General features: G+C 41.9%; 1 protein-coding gene across 2 annotated transcripts; it reads left to right on the forward strand.

Annotated features, from left to right (window-relative positions):
• Positions 1 to 103: 103 nt before the first annotated feature.
• PAOX (polyamine oxidase) lies at positions 104 to 12,846 on the forward strand. Of its 2 annotated transcripts, XM_074232629.1 has the most exons (7): positions 110 to 363; positions 687 to 1,173; positions 2,236 to 2,435; positions 6,313 to 6,565; positions 8,792 to 8,904; positions 9,482 to 9,639; positions 12,378 to 12,846. In XM_074232629.1, exons 1-7 carry the CDS (start codon positions 180 to 182, stop codon positions 12,519 to 12,521), a joined length of 1,539 nt encoding a protein of 512 aa, XP_074088730.1. In that variant the 5' UTR covers positions 110 to 179; the 3' UTR covers positions 12,522 to 12,846. The 2 variants fall into 2 exon arrangements, with proteins under 2 accessions (XP_074088731.1, XP_074088730.1); XM_074232630.1 differs by lacking the exons at positions 9,482 to 9,639; positions 12,378 to 12,846 and adding an exon at positions 9,381 to 9,475 and having other exon boundaries at positions 104 to 363.
• Positions 12,847 to 14,643: the final 1,797 nt, after the last annotated feature.

Genomic DNA, 14,643 nt, shown 5'->3' on the forward strand with positions numbered 1-14,643 from the left:
GATCGGCCGGGCCGAGGCGGAAGGGGGCGGGGCGGCGGAGGCGGAGCCGGGGCGGGCCCGGCGCCGCGGGGGCGGGGCGGGGCGGGGCCGCTGCCGGAGCGAGGCGGAGGCGGCGGTGGGAGCGTCCCGGGCCGGAGGCAGCTGCGGGGCGGCCGAGCCGCGGGAGCCGAGCCGGGGGCATGGAGAAGGGCGGCGGCAAAGGCGGGCCGCCCCCGGCGAACGGCCTGGTGGTGGTGGTCGGCGGCGGGATAGCGGGGCTCGGGGCGGCGCAGCGGCTCTGCCGGAACCTGGGCTTCCGGAACCTGCGGCTCCTGGAGGCCAGCGACCGCTGCGGGGGCCGCGTGTGCTCGCAGCCCGCCTTCGGTAACCCCCGCCCGCCGCCTCCGGGAGACGCCCCCGAGTGGGGGGCGGTGACCCTCGGCGCGGGTCGTCGGGGCGGGCCCCGCGAGGCCCTCTGCTGCAGCCCCCTGACCCCTGACCCCGGGGGCCGCGGGGGCCGAGCTTGCTGAGCGAGCGGGAAACTGAGGCCCGGGGGGGGGCGGCCGGCCCCGGGGGGGGGCTCAGAGAGGCTGGAAGGTCTGCTCTGTTATGGCAGAGGAGGAAGGTCAAGTTCAGCGGGCAGTGGGGGGGGAGAAGGAACATTCCAGAGGATGAACTTTGTTCCCACTTTCCTTCCACTCCCTTAGGTGGTTTGGTTGATATTGGGGCGCACTGGATCCATGGGCCCTCCAAGAACAACCCTGTCTTCCAGTTGGCTTTAGAGTATGGCCTGTTGGGTGAGAAGGAGATGTCGGAGGAAAACCAGCTGATCGAAGTGGGCGGCCACCCTGGCCTGCCTTCCCTGTCCCTCTCCAGCTCTGGAAAAAATGTGAATCTCAAGTTGGTAGAAGATGTGTCTAATCTGTTTTATACTCTGTTAGACCAAACCCGCGAGTTCCTCCATATGGCAGAGACCCCTGTGCCCAGCGTGGGGGAGTACCTGAAAAAGGAGCTTGCTCAGCTCATGGCTGACTGGACAGAAGATGAAGCAACCAAGAGCCTTAAACTGTCCATCCTGAATACCTTTTTCAACCTAGAATGCTGTGTGAGTGGGTGCCACAGTATGGATTTGGTGGCCCTTGGATCCTTTGGGGAGTATGCCATGCTGCCGGGGCTAGATTGTACCTTTTCTGAGTAAGTAGACTTCATATGAGACTTCATCTCATAGTATTCACCCAAAGCTAGTTGTAACGTTGACCGGAAGAATCCACTTATAGTGGCTTGACCCACTGAGGATACTCTGTGACTCATAGCATCAGCATGAACACCAGTTTTTGATTCTGGCTTTCCAGAGAAAATGTTCAAAATCTGGGGGATAAGAGAATTTTAGAATGAGTCACATTTCCATTTTTCTGTTCCCGAGCATTGCTCCCTCTGTGCCTGGCCCCATTCTCCATCCCTCACCCTCAACCCTGCAATGAAGCAATTTTTCCCCTCCTTGGCCAATCTCTCAGTTAAGTAAAAGGGAAAGAGCCTACAGATTTGCTTAATCTCGAGAGAAAATAATTAAGCATTTTTTGACATAGTATCCTATGATTTTTCTCCAAACTGAGCCACTTTGGGGAGCCAGTATTTTACTCTGGAACCTTTTGTCCTCTGTGTGTGAGGCTCTTGTTCAGTGCAATAACTTCAATTCTTGTGGAGTTATAAATGGGTTCTTTTGCCCAGGAATAAGGATGATAGATCTACTGTGAGCAGACCCAGGAGGTAGATTGTGTAGAAAACCTCAAGAGTTCGCATTTCTTTTCTGTGTTAGAGCTTACTAAAACAGTTCCTACCTCAGAAGGGGGTTTTTATTTTTGAGTTTCTTTATAAATTTCTTTATAAATTTATAAATTTTTTTTTCTCTTTACTGATGCTTCTTTTTCTATTACATTTATTTTTGAACATAGCCCTTCACCTTCCCTTCTCCAGCAAGCCTTTTTTAGTAACCTGTTTTTAAAAGAGAAAGGAAAGAAGCATTATTTAGTACAACCCACCTCTCAAACTTGTCCAACAGTATATATTGCTATTCCCATCCAAAGTTCCTTCTCTTTGCAATGAAGGGAGGGAGCTGCATTTGCTCAACTCTTCCAGTACTAAGCTTGGTCATTATAATAACACAGTTTTCTTTTATTGGAACAATTCTTAAAATGAGTTTCAGCCATCTGGCTCTTCTGAAAAAAAAAATTCTCACTTGTGTCATAACTCTCCTAGGGGGTATGAAGGCCTCACAAACTGCATAATGACTTCTTTGCCGAAAAACGTTATACAGTTTAACAAACCAGTGAAGATCATTCACTGGAATGGCTCCTACACACAAGAAAAGTTTCCAGGAGTGAAATTTCCAGTACTAGTGGAATGTGAAGGAGGAGAGCAGTTCCCAGCAAATCATGTTATAGTCACTATGTCCCTAGGTAAACATTTTTTTCTCTTTTTTTTCTTGCTACATTTTAAATCCATATTCATCTAATAGCCATAGTCTCTTGTGTCTAGCCCTGTCTTAAAGATGTAGCCATGTCTTATTTCATTTTTTGCTATGTTGGTTAATAAGCTAATTATGATTTCAACAATGTCATCATTTATATTTGTATAACCTGTTATACTTTACAAAGTGTTTTCTTCCAGACAGCCCTGTGAACTAGTATTATCATGCCCAATTTGCAAGGACAGAAACTGAGGCTTATTATATTAAGCCACCCACTTAGAGTCACATAGATGATAAGTGGCAGAACCAGGGTCTTCTGACTTTATCTGGTTCTTTTTTGTTAAATCAATATTACTCTTCCTTCTTATATTCAACTCTTGACCCCATTTAGGGTTTCTTAGCAAAGATACTGGGGTAGTTTTCCATTTCCTTCTCCAGTTCATTTTCCAGATGAGAAAACTGAGGGAAACAGGGTGGAGTGACTTTTCTAGGATCACATAGCTAGTAAGTCTGAGGCCAGATTTGAACTCAGGAAGATAAGTCCAGGCCTGCCGCTCTATCTACTGTACCCCTTGGCTGTTCCCCTTCTTAGTACAGAGAGAGAGTTATGAGGTTTAGTGGAGAGTGCTGGTGAAGAAAAAGATTCAAATCTTGCCTCTAATAACTGATGACTATTACTTATGTGACCCTGACCAGACCACAATTCCCCATTGTGCCTCCCTAGGATGTAGCTGGCAATTTCGAACCATTGATGGACTTGAGCCTGAGCATGATGTAATATAGATGGGAATAGATTAGTTGGGAGAGAGGGGGCAACTCTCCACTTGTGTGTGTGTGTGTGTGTGTGTGTGTGTGTGTGTGTGTGAGAGAGAGAGAGAGAGAGAGAGAGAGAGAGAGAGAGAGAGAGAGAGAGAGACTGACCTTAGATCAAGTCATCTCGGGGCCTCAGTTACTTTAACTGTAAAACAGGTGATTTGACTAGATGATCTAGAAGGTTCCTTCTGAATCTAACTGGATAATCTGCTACATAGCAGCTACTTAGCTGAGAAAATCATATTCTTCATGTAGAAGACAAGGGTTCAATATCATTGAGAAAAATGAGATATATAAGTAATTATTTCCCATGTTTGAAATAAGGGTGAGACAATAGGGCAGTAGAAAAAATAGGAAACTGAAGAATCACGACATAAGTTCAAATCCTGATTTTCTTGCTTCCTATATAAATGACCTTGGGCAATCATTTCACTTATCTGTAAAATGGGTTGAACCCCTGGGTTCCCTTTCAGCTCTAATCTATGATCCTTTCATCTTATGACTATCTTCTGGGTAAAACAAACAAGGACTCAGCCCTCAGCTAGAAGAAATTAATAAAAATAAAACTATAGTCTTATTTTTAATGTTTTTCTTAAGAAAATTCTTTCAGTGAATACAGAGTAATTTGAAAATTTGATAAAATGACTGAATACGAGAGTAATGTGGGGTGAAAGCCAATCGGCCCTGGAAGAAGAAAAAGATGACTATTGATTTCCCAAGCTGGGAGAGATCTGCGAGGATGCAGATAACCAGAACTGACATCACATACACAGACACCCCAAAACAACGTAAACATCAGACTTTGAAGGATTCATGAAACTGTGCAGTCAGCAAAGAGTCTACTTAGGCTCCAGCCTTGTCATTAGAATGGCAGGGTTGGAGATACCTGGGTTGGGCATAAAAAGGTGGGGCGGGATCCCAGCCCTGCATATATCCAGCCAAAGATACACCCCTCTTCAACTTTTTGAAAACTGCTGCCATGGTCTATTAAGTTTCCTCTTTTTGCCTAGAGGCAGCTAGGGGAGAGCCTGAAATGAGAAAGACCTGAGTTCAAATGGAGTAATCCTCTGTTTTAGTTTCCTCATTTGTAAAATAGGGAATTATAAAAACTTGCACATCCTAGGCTATTGTAAGGATTAATGAGATAACATTTGTAATGGCCTTGGAATATAGTAGACACTTTATAAATGATTGCATTTTTTCTTCAATTCCTTTAAGGATTAGAATTATATGAAAATCAGCATCATTAGTAAGAACACTTGAAGGGTTTTCAGAGTGCTATACTTAATTAACTCATTTGAGAATTAAAACTGACTTTGTAAAGTAAGTATTCCTGGCATTATTAGTGCCATATTACAGTTGGGGAAATTGAGGCTCGGATAAATTAGCTTGCCTCCAACTTCAGGAGACTAAGTCTCTGAATCTAAGTCTCTCCTGACCATGGGTCCAGCATTTTTCTTTCTGGATTGTGGTTTCTGAAAAAAAGTCATTGTTCTTTGGACTCATTGGAGTTTGTAGATGTCTCTTCTAAAAATGGGGCACTTAGAAGTTGACACAGTCTGGCAGATGTAGGCTGACCTATTAGGGACCAGTGGAGCTCTCCTCTCCCTTCATTTGGAGAGCCATGGACATGAGATTAAACAACTCTCAAAGTTATCATGTCCCATATTTTCCCCTGATAGGCCCTCATATGAATTGGAGTGAACTTGTCTAGCTCAGTGTTCCCAGATCCTGCATTTGAACATTTGATGTTTTAAACCTGAGTGAATTTGAATTCTGCTATGATCCTTCTGGATCCCAGTTCTCCCTTCCAGTGTATTAGCAAATATCTATCACTGAACCTTGCTTAGTCTTAGTTTCCTCATCTGTAAATGGAGATCATAATCCTTCCTCCTTCCCTTCCTGATTTGCACAGGGTCACACAACTAGTAAGATCTGAGGCTGCATTTGAACCAGGTTCTCCTAACTTCAGGGAAGGTGGTCTACCCTCACTGACAGCTGGCTTTCCCTCAAGATCATGATACTTTCAGTAAGGGATTCAATGAGGATTTATGTCATGTGCTTTGAAAGCCTAAAAGCTCTCTATGAATGTCAGCTATTGTAATATTAGACTAGAGTAAGAGCTCACTTAAAGTACCTTTCTGTCTTCAGCTAAATAAAATCCCTGATGGCCTAAAACTTAAAATACTTTTCCATCATGGGGGGAGACATTTTCCAGTTATTGAAACACTTAGAGTCAGAAAAGGGGTCTATTCATTGTCCATATTTGAAAGACCTCTTTTGTGCCTTTGTAACTTGAACACAGAAAAGATTTTGAACTAATTGTAGGTGAGTTTTAAGAGGATGCTTTCCATCATAAAGTTAGTCATTATCACAGAATTTAGAGTTGTAATGGCCTTTGGTGGGGAACACCTGGACTAACCCCCCCATTTAACAGATGAGCAAATAGACCCAAGCAGGTTCAGTTACTTAACCAAGGTCACATAACTAGTAAATAATTTGGGATTTATCAAGTCGCTTTTAAATAATTAGATTAAATTGTTAGACTTAGCCTTCTTACTTGAATGGTATTCTCAGACTTTCCCATTATTTAGGTCCCTGGACTTTTGTGGGATTGAAGTGATCTTAAAACTGTTTATGATCTGGTGGACTTCATTATACCTCCATTTATCGATAAAATAAAATACTTGTTTGTGACACCATGTGGCATTAAAGTGAAGAAGCATTATTCCAGAAGGCTCCAGTGTAGGGGAGTTGAAGGGCTGGGTGGGGGGGGGGATTTCTAATCATTTCAAGCTCCTTGGAAGAAACTATTTCCACCTAGTCACCTAGTTCTCCAGGTCATCATCCTTCCAGCTCTTTCTCTTTCCTGTTAGGTGACCCTACACTCACATCAGCTTGATGAGAACCAGACTAACCATTTGGGACTCAAAAGTTGTGAGTTTTTAAAATTTCTCCCTAGTTAGTGATTCATCTTTTCTACTTTCATCTTGACCTTGGACTCAGGTTTTGATTGGCGCTTGCCCAGACTGCTCCGGTTTGTTTTATTTCAGGTGTTCTCAAAGAGCAACTGACTACCTTGTTTGACCCACCACTACCCCACAGCAAAGCAGAAGTGATCAAGAGAATGGGCTTTGGAACAAACAACAAAATATTCGTGGAATTTGAAGAACCTTTCTGGGAAGCGGACTGCCAACAAATCCAGGTGGTGTGGGAGGACTCCTCACCCTTTGTGGATGACAAGTCTGAGCTAGAGAACATATGGTTCAAAAAACTCATTGGCTTTTTAGTCCTGCCTCCCTTCGAGTATGTATTGATTTTGTTTGTTTTGTTTTGAGACATTTCTCAAGTCTGAATTATGAGTGGGTGATGATATAGAAAATGCCAACCACGTTCCTGGTAATCTGGGGAATTAGCATTAAAAAGGAAGCTCAAGTTGCTAGAGTGATGAAAGGAATTTAATCCTCACATCCAACCCCTTGACTGGTTCAGAGCCCACAAAGACAGGAAGTCTTCATTGTTCTGATGAGACACATTGTGGATGCTACATATAAGACCTGGCAGGTTTAAGAAATTGGGGGAGGGGGCAGCTAGGTGGCATAGTGGATAGAGCAGCAGCCCTGGAGTCAGGAGTCCCTGAGTTCAAATCCAACCTCAGACACTTAATTACCTAGCTGTGTGGCCTTGGGCAAGTCACTTAACCCCATTGGCTTGCAAAAAAAACAACAACAAAAAACTAAAAGAAATTGGAGTAGGTAATAATGAGATATTGGAGAACCTGTAGTCTACTAGGGGCTAAGGGTTCTAGAGGAAGTCAAATATGTGGATGATACCCACAAGGAGTTTGTAGTATTGTAAGGCAAGATTGGAGCAAAGTATAGCAAAAAGAAGGGATTTGGAGTCATGGGTTGTTGTTTCTGTTGTTCAGTCATTTTAATCATGTCCAACTCTTTGTGACCCTATTTGGATTTTTCTTGTCAAAAATGCTGGAATGGATTGTCATTTCCTTCTCCCACTCATTTTATAGATGAGGAAACTGAGGGAAATAGGGTGAAGCAACCTGCTAAGAGTCACATAGCTAGGAAGTGTCTGAGGCCAGATTTGAACTCAGGAAGAGGAGTCTTCCTGACTCTAGGTTCGGCATTACATCACTGCATTACCTCGCTGCCTTTTCCTTAGTTTTTCAAGCACCGTGGTGCCTGTTAGCTCTCCCTGGAGTCATGGGACTTGGGTTCAAATCCAGTCTCTACTACTTGCTACTTTGGCAAAGCACAGCCCCTGGACCTCAATTTCTTTATCTGTAAAAAGAGGGTCTTGGGTTATATGACCTGGGAACAGACATTGAAGATGATGAGACAGCATTCATCAGGATAATATCAGAGAATAGCAGTGCTTAGTCACATGATGCAATTTGACATAAGCAGCATTAGGTAAGGTGAAAGAGTCTCGAGTCTGGAAGAGTTGGGTTAGATTTCTAGGTTTTGCCCTTCTCTTGGCCTCAGACAGCTTCCAAGGACTGATCTAAGTCATATATATGATGATCTGCTTTTGGGAGCCAAGGGTGAGAGAGAGTGTGTGTGTCTGTGTGTGTGTCTGTCTGTGTGCGTCTCTGTGTGTGTCTGTGTGTGTGTCTGTGTCTGTGTGTCTGTCTGTCTGTGTCTGTGTATGTCTGTTTATCTGTGTCTGTGTCTCTGTATGTCTGTGTCTGTGAGTGTGTTTCTGTATGTCTGTGTTTCTGTGTGTGTGTATCTGTTCAATTTTCCTGTGTGGTGTATATGTGTGTGTATAAAAGGATCTCTGATTTTTGTGGTCTGGAGATTTTTTCCACCAACTCTCCAGGGTAGATCCTATCCCATCGAGGATTTAGTAGATGAATCCTTGAGAGTTGCCTAAGGTCCAGAGCTGTTCAAGGGCTTTCTGGAGTTCACATAGTTGTCAAGAAGCAGAATTCAAACCCATCTTCCAAACTCCATACTCAGCAGCTTTAGCACCTACCTTTATCCCATGTAAAATTATCTCTGCATCCATCTCTCCCCCTCTCTCATTCTCATTCTCTCTCTCTTTCTGTCTCTCTCTCTCTGCCTCTCTTTCTCTCTCTGTGTATATATGTACATTTATTTATATATATGTTGATGTTATTTCAGAAATTGTTATGAATAATTTTGAGGTTGGAAGAACTGCTATATAGGGAAGATTTAAGGATCTAAATTAGTATCGTGTGGTCAAGGGGGAAAAATATTACCCAATTATAGCAAAGAGAGAGAATGAGGAAAATGGAGGTTGAACCTATTTCCTTTGGTTGCTAATGGGGGAAAGTTTGTCAGCTTCTTTCTCTATGGTAAAGTAGCTGTTACAAAGCTTTGCCTGCCAGTCACCCAGCATTCCTGTTTCCAATTCTGCTCAGAGTGGTTGAGTGGTTTCCAGTATCCTTTGGGTCAGGAAATCAAGAGGCCAGTATGGCCTGTGGTTTGCCTGTCTGTTCCTTATCCAAACCATTTTCCATCCAGTGAGAGAGCCCTTCATTTTGTGCAGGTCCTCGTACGTCCTCTGTGGGTTCATTGCTGGACTCGAATCAGAATATATGGAAACCCTTTCTGATGAGGAATTGATTTCATCTCTAACCCAAGTCTTCAGGAGGATAACAGGTACTTCTTCCCTATGTGAAAATAAGGGACCTGGGTTGTATTTATTTTGAATCGACCTATGACTCCTAAGCACAATGTCTCAGAATATCCCAGTGATAGATTTGGTCTCTGCATTCCCAAGGGAGGTTCCTCATTATATAAACAAAGATGGATTAAAAGTGCTTGTCTGTGAGGTTTGTGGGTTCAGTCTTGCTTACTCTTTCTACTGATCCTATGTTAAACAGCTGCAGTAGACATTAGATTTTACAGATGAACTGAGATCCCAAAATGGAAAGTGACATTGTCAGGGTCACATAGTTGATGGGTCAGATCCCACTTCCTCCCCCTCTTAATCTGTTATTGACTGGTAAGCATCCACTTTATCCACTAGATTGAATCACTTTCCTGTTATTGTTTTTTTAGAATTTAGCAAAACTAACATGGCAGAAGGAGCCTTTTGCTAATATACTGTATGACGTGGTTTTCTTCCCTGGTAGTGTCTTTCATTTTGGAAAATGCCCAGTCTTTAAAATGAAAAGCAAATTGCAAACATACGGGAGGGAGTGCTGTGTTAACCTGCTGAATCTCTGCGGTTCAGGAAATCCACAGCTCTCCGGGCCTAGGAGTATACTCAGGTCCAAGTGGCACAGTGCCCCCTACACCAGAGGCTCTTATAGCTATGTCGCAGTTGGCAGCTCTGGAGAAGACATAGACTTGCTTGCCCAACCCCTTCCGGAAGACTCTTCAGCCCCCCAGGTAAATATTTTTCCTTCTTAGACAATGAACTCTATTACCTTTTTGGATGTGCAGTCAATCTCTTTTTAAAAATGTTTTATGGGTGCTATCAAAACCAGCTTTCACTATCCAGTGACATTCTTACTCTTCCTGCCACCCCCTTAAACCAAAGAGCAACAGTAAAGCAAAGCAGACCAGAACATTGGCCATGTCTGATATTGTATGTTGGTAATTTCTAATCACTCAATTTAGGAATATTTTTTATATTAAAAAACAAAAATCTTGGATTTAAAGCAAGTATAAGAGGATAAGGCTAGTACTGAAGGTCTGGACCTCTTTTGGAGGAGACAACTTAGTTTTTAATTTAGAATTCATAGATAGTGATTGGTTACAGCATTACCCCTATGTAGCTATGGAGATGGTAGGGGGTCTCTCACATGCTGATAAATGAAACTGGATAGTTCCTGATGCCCAGAAGCACATGACTTTGAGTCTGACTTCTTGGGAGATGTAATCTTGATGTTACAAACTAGAGTTCAGAATGTATTTTTCAATTGGAAGGATTATAGATTTAGGGTAGGAAAGGACCTTGTAGCTGATCTTATTTTGCAGTTGAGGAAACTGAATCAAAAAGCCCTGAGGTAAGTTACACAGAAAGTGGCAGAGCAGGATTCAGATTCAGGGCCTTTGACTCCAGATTTCCCTGGAGCAGTCCCCTCCTGTTGGGTGGGAATGAAATCATGTTCTTCTAAAGTAAAGTTTAGCTTAAATTTTCTTCTGAACCCTCTCCTAAGAACCTGACCAACAGTTATAATATTTTAAAAAATTATTCTACAAATTATTCTACAAATATAAAATTATCACTATGTGCAAAAAGCACTGGTGTTACAAAGTTTGCTTTTTTTTTTTTGATGACATAGTTTGTGCCTCAAAGATCTTTCTCCTTGGGATGAAGGTATGTGTGGGAGGGAGAGGGGTGTGAGTGTGGCAGTTTTTCCCCAGTAGAGGGTAAAAAAGATCTTGACCGAGTGAGGGAGGAGGGAGGCAAAACTTTGGTAGAGGGTCAGTGTTATGGCTTCATGGAGGAAGTAAAACCTGAATTAGGCCTGGGAAGAAAAAGAGCAGGAGTCAGAAGGGCAAAGGCAAGGGGTTATGGAGGCAGGAGGTTCATGTCACTTGGAGAGAATAGCTAGCAGAGAGTTGAGTTGGAATATAGATGACATGAAACGGAAATAGTTGTATTCTCAAACACTAAACTTACAAATAACCTTTGAAAATACTGCCTCTAATTGGAGGGCCTCTTATATGAATGTGGTTACCCAGATCACCCAGAGGCATAACCAAGGAGAAGTTGGATTAGGAAATATCCTGTGTACCTGAGTAAATATTTGTAAGATTTATTAGTATGAAATCATCAATGGAAAGAATCAATGCATCCAACATTGCCAAGGGTCCTGATAGTCTGGGGAGCATTTAGAATGATTATCACATTTGGATATCCAGACCCTTCCTTTTGGTCATCAGAAGATGGACAGTGAGAGTAAGAGGAATAAATTCCAACTAATTAGCCCATTTACTTGGGGTTGGTAGAGGTGGGATTGAACTATGAAGCTATCAGCAAATTTTTTATCTGAAGATACAAAGATATAAATGGAACAGTCACATTCTTTAGGGAAAGGCATCATAGTTTATGTCCATTACAATTCCACAATCTCTGTCCTACAGTTCCAGTTGGCCCCTTTACTCCTCAAACAGAATTGCAGTATTCAAAGCACTCTCAAAACCTAACCTCTGTCCTATGTGACCTTCCTTTCCCATTGATCTAGACCTAGAGGGGTGTTCAACTCATGCAGTCAATCCTAATCCAATAACTTGAAGTATTTTACTCCTTGAACTTAAATTATACTTTTGATCGATTCAATAGAATTTGAGCATACTTGGCTTCTACATTTGTTTATGTAAATCAAAAAGGTGTCTCAGCTGTTTAAAATATTAAGGAATAGATCTTGGGAAGAGAATGGGAATATGAAACCTCCCTGGTGTGGAAGGTTTTTATTTTTTTCTTCAAATTTATCCGAGTTTAATTCAGTTCAACAAAAATTAAGTGCCAGCTACTATACTTGGCCTTGAAGATTCAGAGCAAAATCTAAGACAATCCCTGGCTTTAAGGAAGTTACATTTTATCAAGGGAAAGGGGCTATAACCTACACACAGAGAAATACTGTGAAACAATGAGGCTTTGGTGTATGGCTCTTTAATTTATCCATGCCCTGCCCATTATGGGGGATACCAATGTCCTCTTGCTCTTAATAGTTTAATCAGTAGCCTTTTCATGCCATCTTAAGAATACATGAGAGGCATTTAGTGAATAGAGCACTGCCCCTGGTGTCAGGACTTGAGTTCAAATCTGGCCTTAGACACTTAATACTTAGCTGTGTGACCTTAAGCAAGTCACTTAATCCTACTGCCTTAGAAGAAGCAAAAAAGCAAAAGCAAAAAGAATACATGAAAAACATGCAGACTGTGGAAAGAACAGAAACATTATTTGAAAATATTTCTGTTTCTTCTGGGCATCACCCTTTTTATTAAAGAGGCTTCCATGCCAGTATTTAAATGAAAAAAAAAAGCGTAACAAAACAAATTGCTGTGATCTCCATGACAGTAGTGTTAGAAACTAATATTCCTTAAGGAGAAAACCCCATCTTTTCTGTACTCCCAAACCATTCTGTTCTCATCTAAGCATTCCATTTGACTTGCAGTTACAGATCCTTTTTGCTGGGGAAGCCACCCATCGGACATATTACTCTACCACCCATGGGGCTCTGTTGTCCGGGTGGAGGGAAGCAGATCGCCTCATCAACCTGTACGACTCAGAGGCCCAACAGCAGAAACTCAAGCCCTGAGGCCTGCCTTCTCCCTGCAGCTTTGCTCCACATGCCCCTCCTCTCCGATGGCTTAAGGATTGTTTAGTTATTAGCCACTTTTCTTCCAACAAATAATTTTCAGTCCAGCTCAGGCTTTGTTGGGGAATGTCAAGAGTCATTCTCCAATTTTTTAAAATTGTTAATTGATAACTTTTATTTCTTGAAGCTATTGCTATGCTCAGATTCCCTGGAAAATTACCATCAGTGCCCCCACCGGAGCAGCAAGACTTAAGTGTTTCTGGTGATTCTGACTACAGTGTACAATGAACAGTATTGCACTAAAATAAAGTATTTTAAAAACACATTTCTGTTGATAGTTTTTATCATTAATATCTTGGAAGTTACCCTGGGTTTACAAGGTTCTCCCAGATTGGAAAAGTTTCAAGTATGTTTCAAGGAGGGACAGTTTATGTGGTCTCAGAAGACTAGCCTAGGTCATGCATGCACATATGTGTGTGTATATCTATATATCATAGGTATACATGCAAGATACACATGCATGTCTATTGTCATTGTTTTTTAGTTGTATCCAACTCTTTGTGACATAATTTGGGATTTTCTTGGCAAAGATACTATAATGGCTTGCTATTTCCTTCTCTTGCTCATTTTCCAGATGAAGAAACTGAGGCAAATAGGATTAAGTAACTTGCCCAGGATCACATAGCTAGTAAGTATCTGGGGCTGGATTTGAAATCCCAAAGATGAGTCTTCCTGACTCCAAGCCCAATGCTGTATTCACACACCACCTACCTGCTCTATATACATATATATCTACATATATGTTTTTTAAAGACTTGATTTTCTTATCTTGCTTAGGCTTCTCAGAAGCCAACCCACTCTGATTCACCAGGGAGCTTGGAACCTATTCAGTTTCCAACCTTGACCCACTTGTTTCTCATTGGAGCTTAGGTAAAAATAATAATTATTATTATTATAGTACATACAGGTTATTGTTAACAGTTTAAGGTTTATATAAGTTCTCCCCTCCTAAAAAACAACACTGCCACATGTGTGACTTAAATATAATAAAAATAATTGCTAATAATTATATGAACTTTACAATGAATCTCATTTGCTCCTCATAACAACTCTTCAGGATGGGTGCTATTATTACTTCTATTTTACAGATGGGGAAACAGATAAACAGGTTAAGCGACTTGTCCAGGGTCACACAATATGTGGCTGATAATGGATTTGAACTTGGATTTTCCTGACTCCCAATGGTTCATCTGTGCCACCTAGAGTCTTCATTTTGTAGGTTTAATTATTCCTACTTTATCTTAGAGGAAACAGGCTAAAAAAGTTATCTGCTCCAGAGTCTCAAAGCTATCCTATCTTGGAACTAGTGCTCTGGGTCCTTTTCTCCTTGAACAGAATTACACCTACATCCTACAGTCCTACATATTTCCTTGCTGGATGAAATGCTCACAATGCTAAGTACAGTTGGGCTCATCAGCAACAGGTTGACCAGAAGGACATGAATTCTTTGGCCATGGCAACCCATGAGACTGGCACAAGATGAGACACCCCTTTGTTCCATTTGGCCTCTGATTCTGCGGTGATGGGCAAATCACTACTTAGTTTAAAAAATGTAAGTGCTTTGGAAAATGGCCCACATTCCTGGAAGAACTAAACCACATTCAAAATGAAAGGTGGATGGCTGAGAATATTTCATTGGCAACCTTGTAATATTAAAAAAGCAAGGAGAAAGCTTTGAGTGTGTTGTACAGTCTTTCTGTCGAGGATTTGTGGAAGCAAATAGATTAGAACGACTCCAGATGGGAAGACTTGGCAGGGTCTTTGGCAATCCACACTAATGGAAGGCTTTCCACATCAATGGATCAGAGCCATCCAAATAGAGTTGCATTTTTTTTCTTTTTTACAATTTCTGTGGTACTTTATTCTGTGAAAATGGTCTCACTTTTATTTGGATAAGCCATTCTTCCTAAGGTCCCCAAGCAAAAAAATTCATATTCGTATTTGAAAAAAGGGAATATAATTTCAGAGAAAAGTAATTTAGTTGCCCAGGACCATAGAATAAAACTTCCAAAGATAGCTTTTAAGCTTGCAGCCATAGGCTACAATGGTGGTTGGCCCAGGA

Source organism: Macrotis lagotis, chromosome 4 (assembly GCF_037893015.1).
Source record: "Macrotis lagotis isolate mMagLag1 chromosome 4, bilby.v1.9.chrom.fasta, whole genome shotgun sequence".
NCBI lineage: Eukaryota > Metazoa > Chordata > Mammalia > Peramelemorphia > Peramelidae > Macrotis > Macrotis lagotis.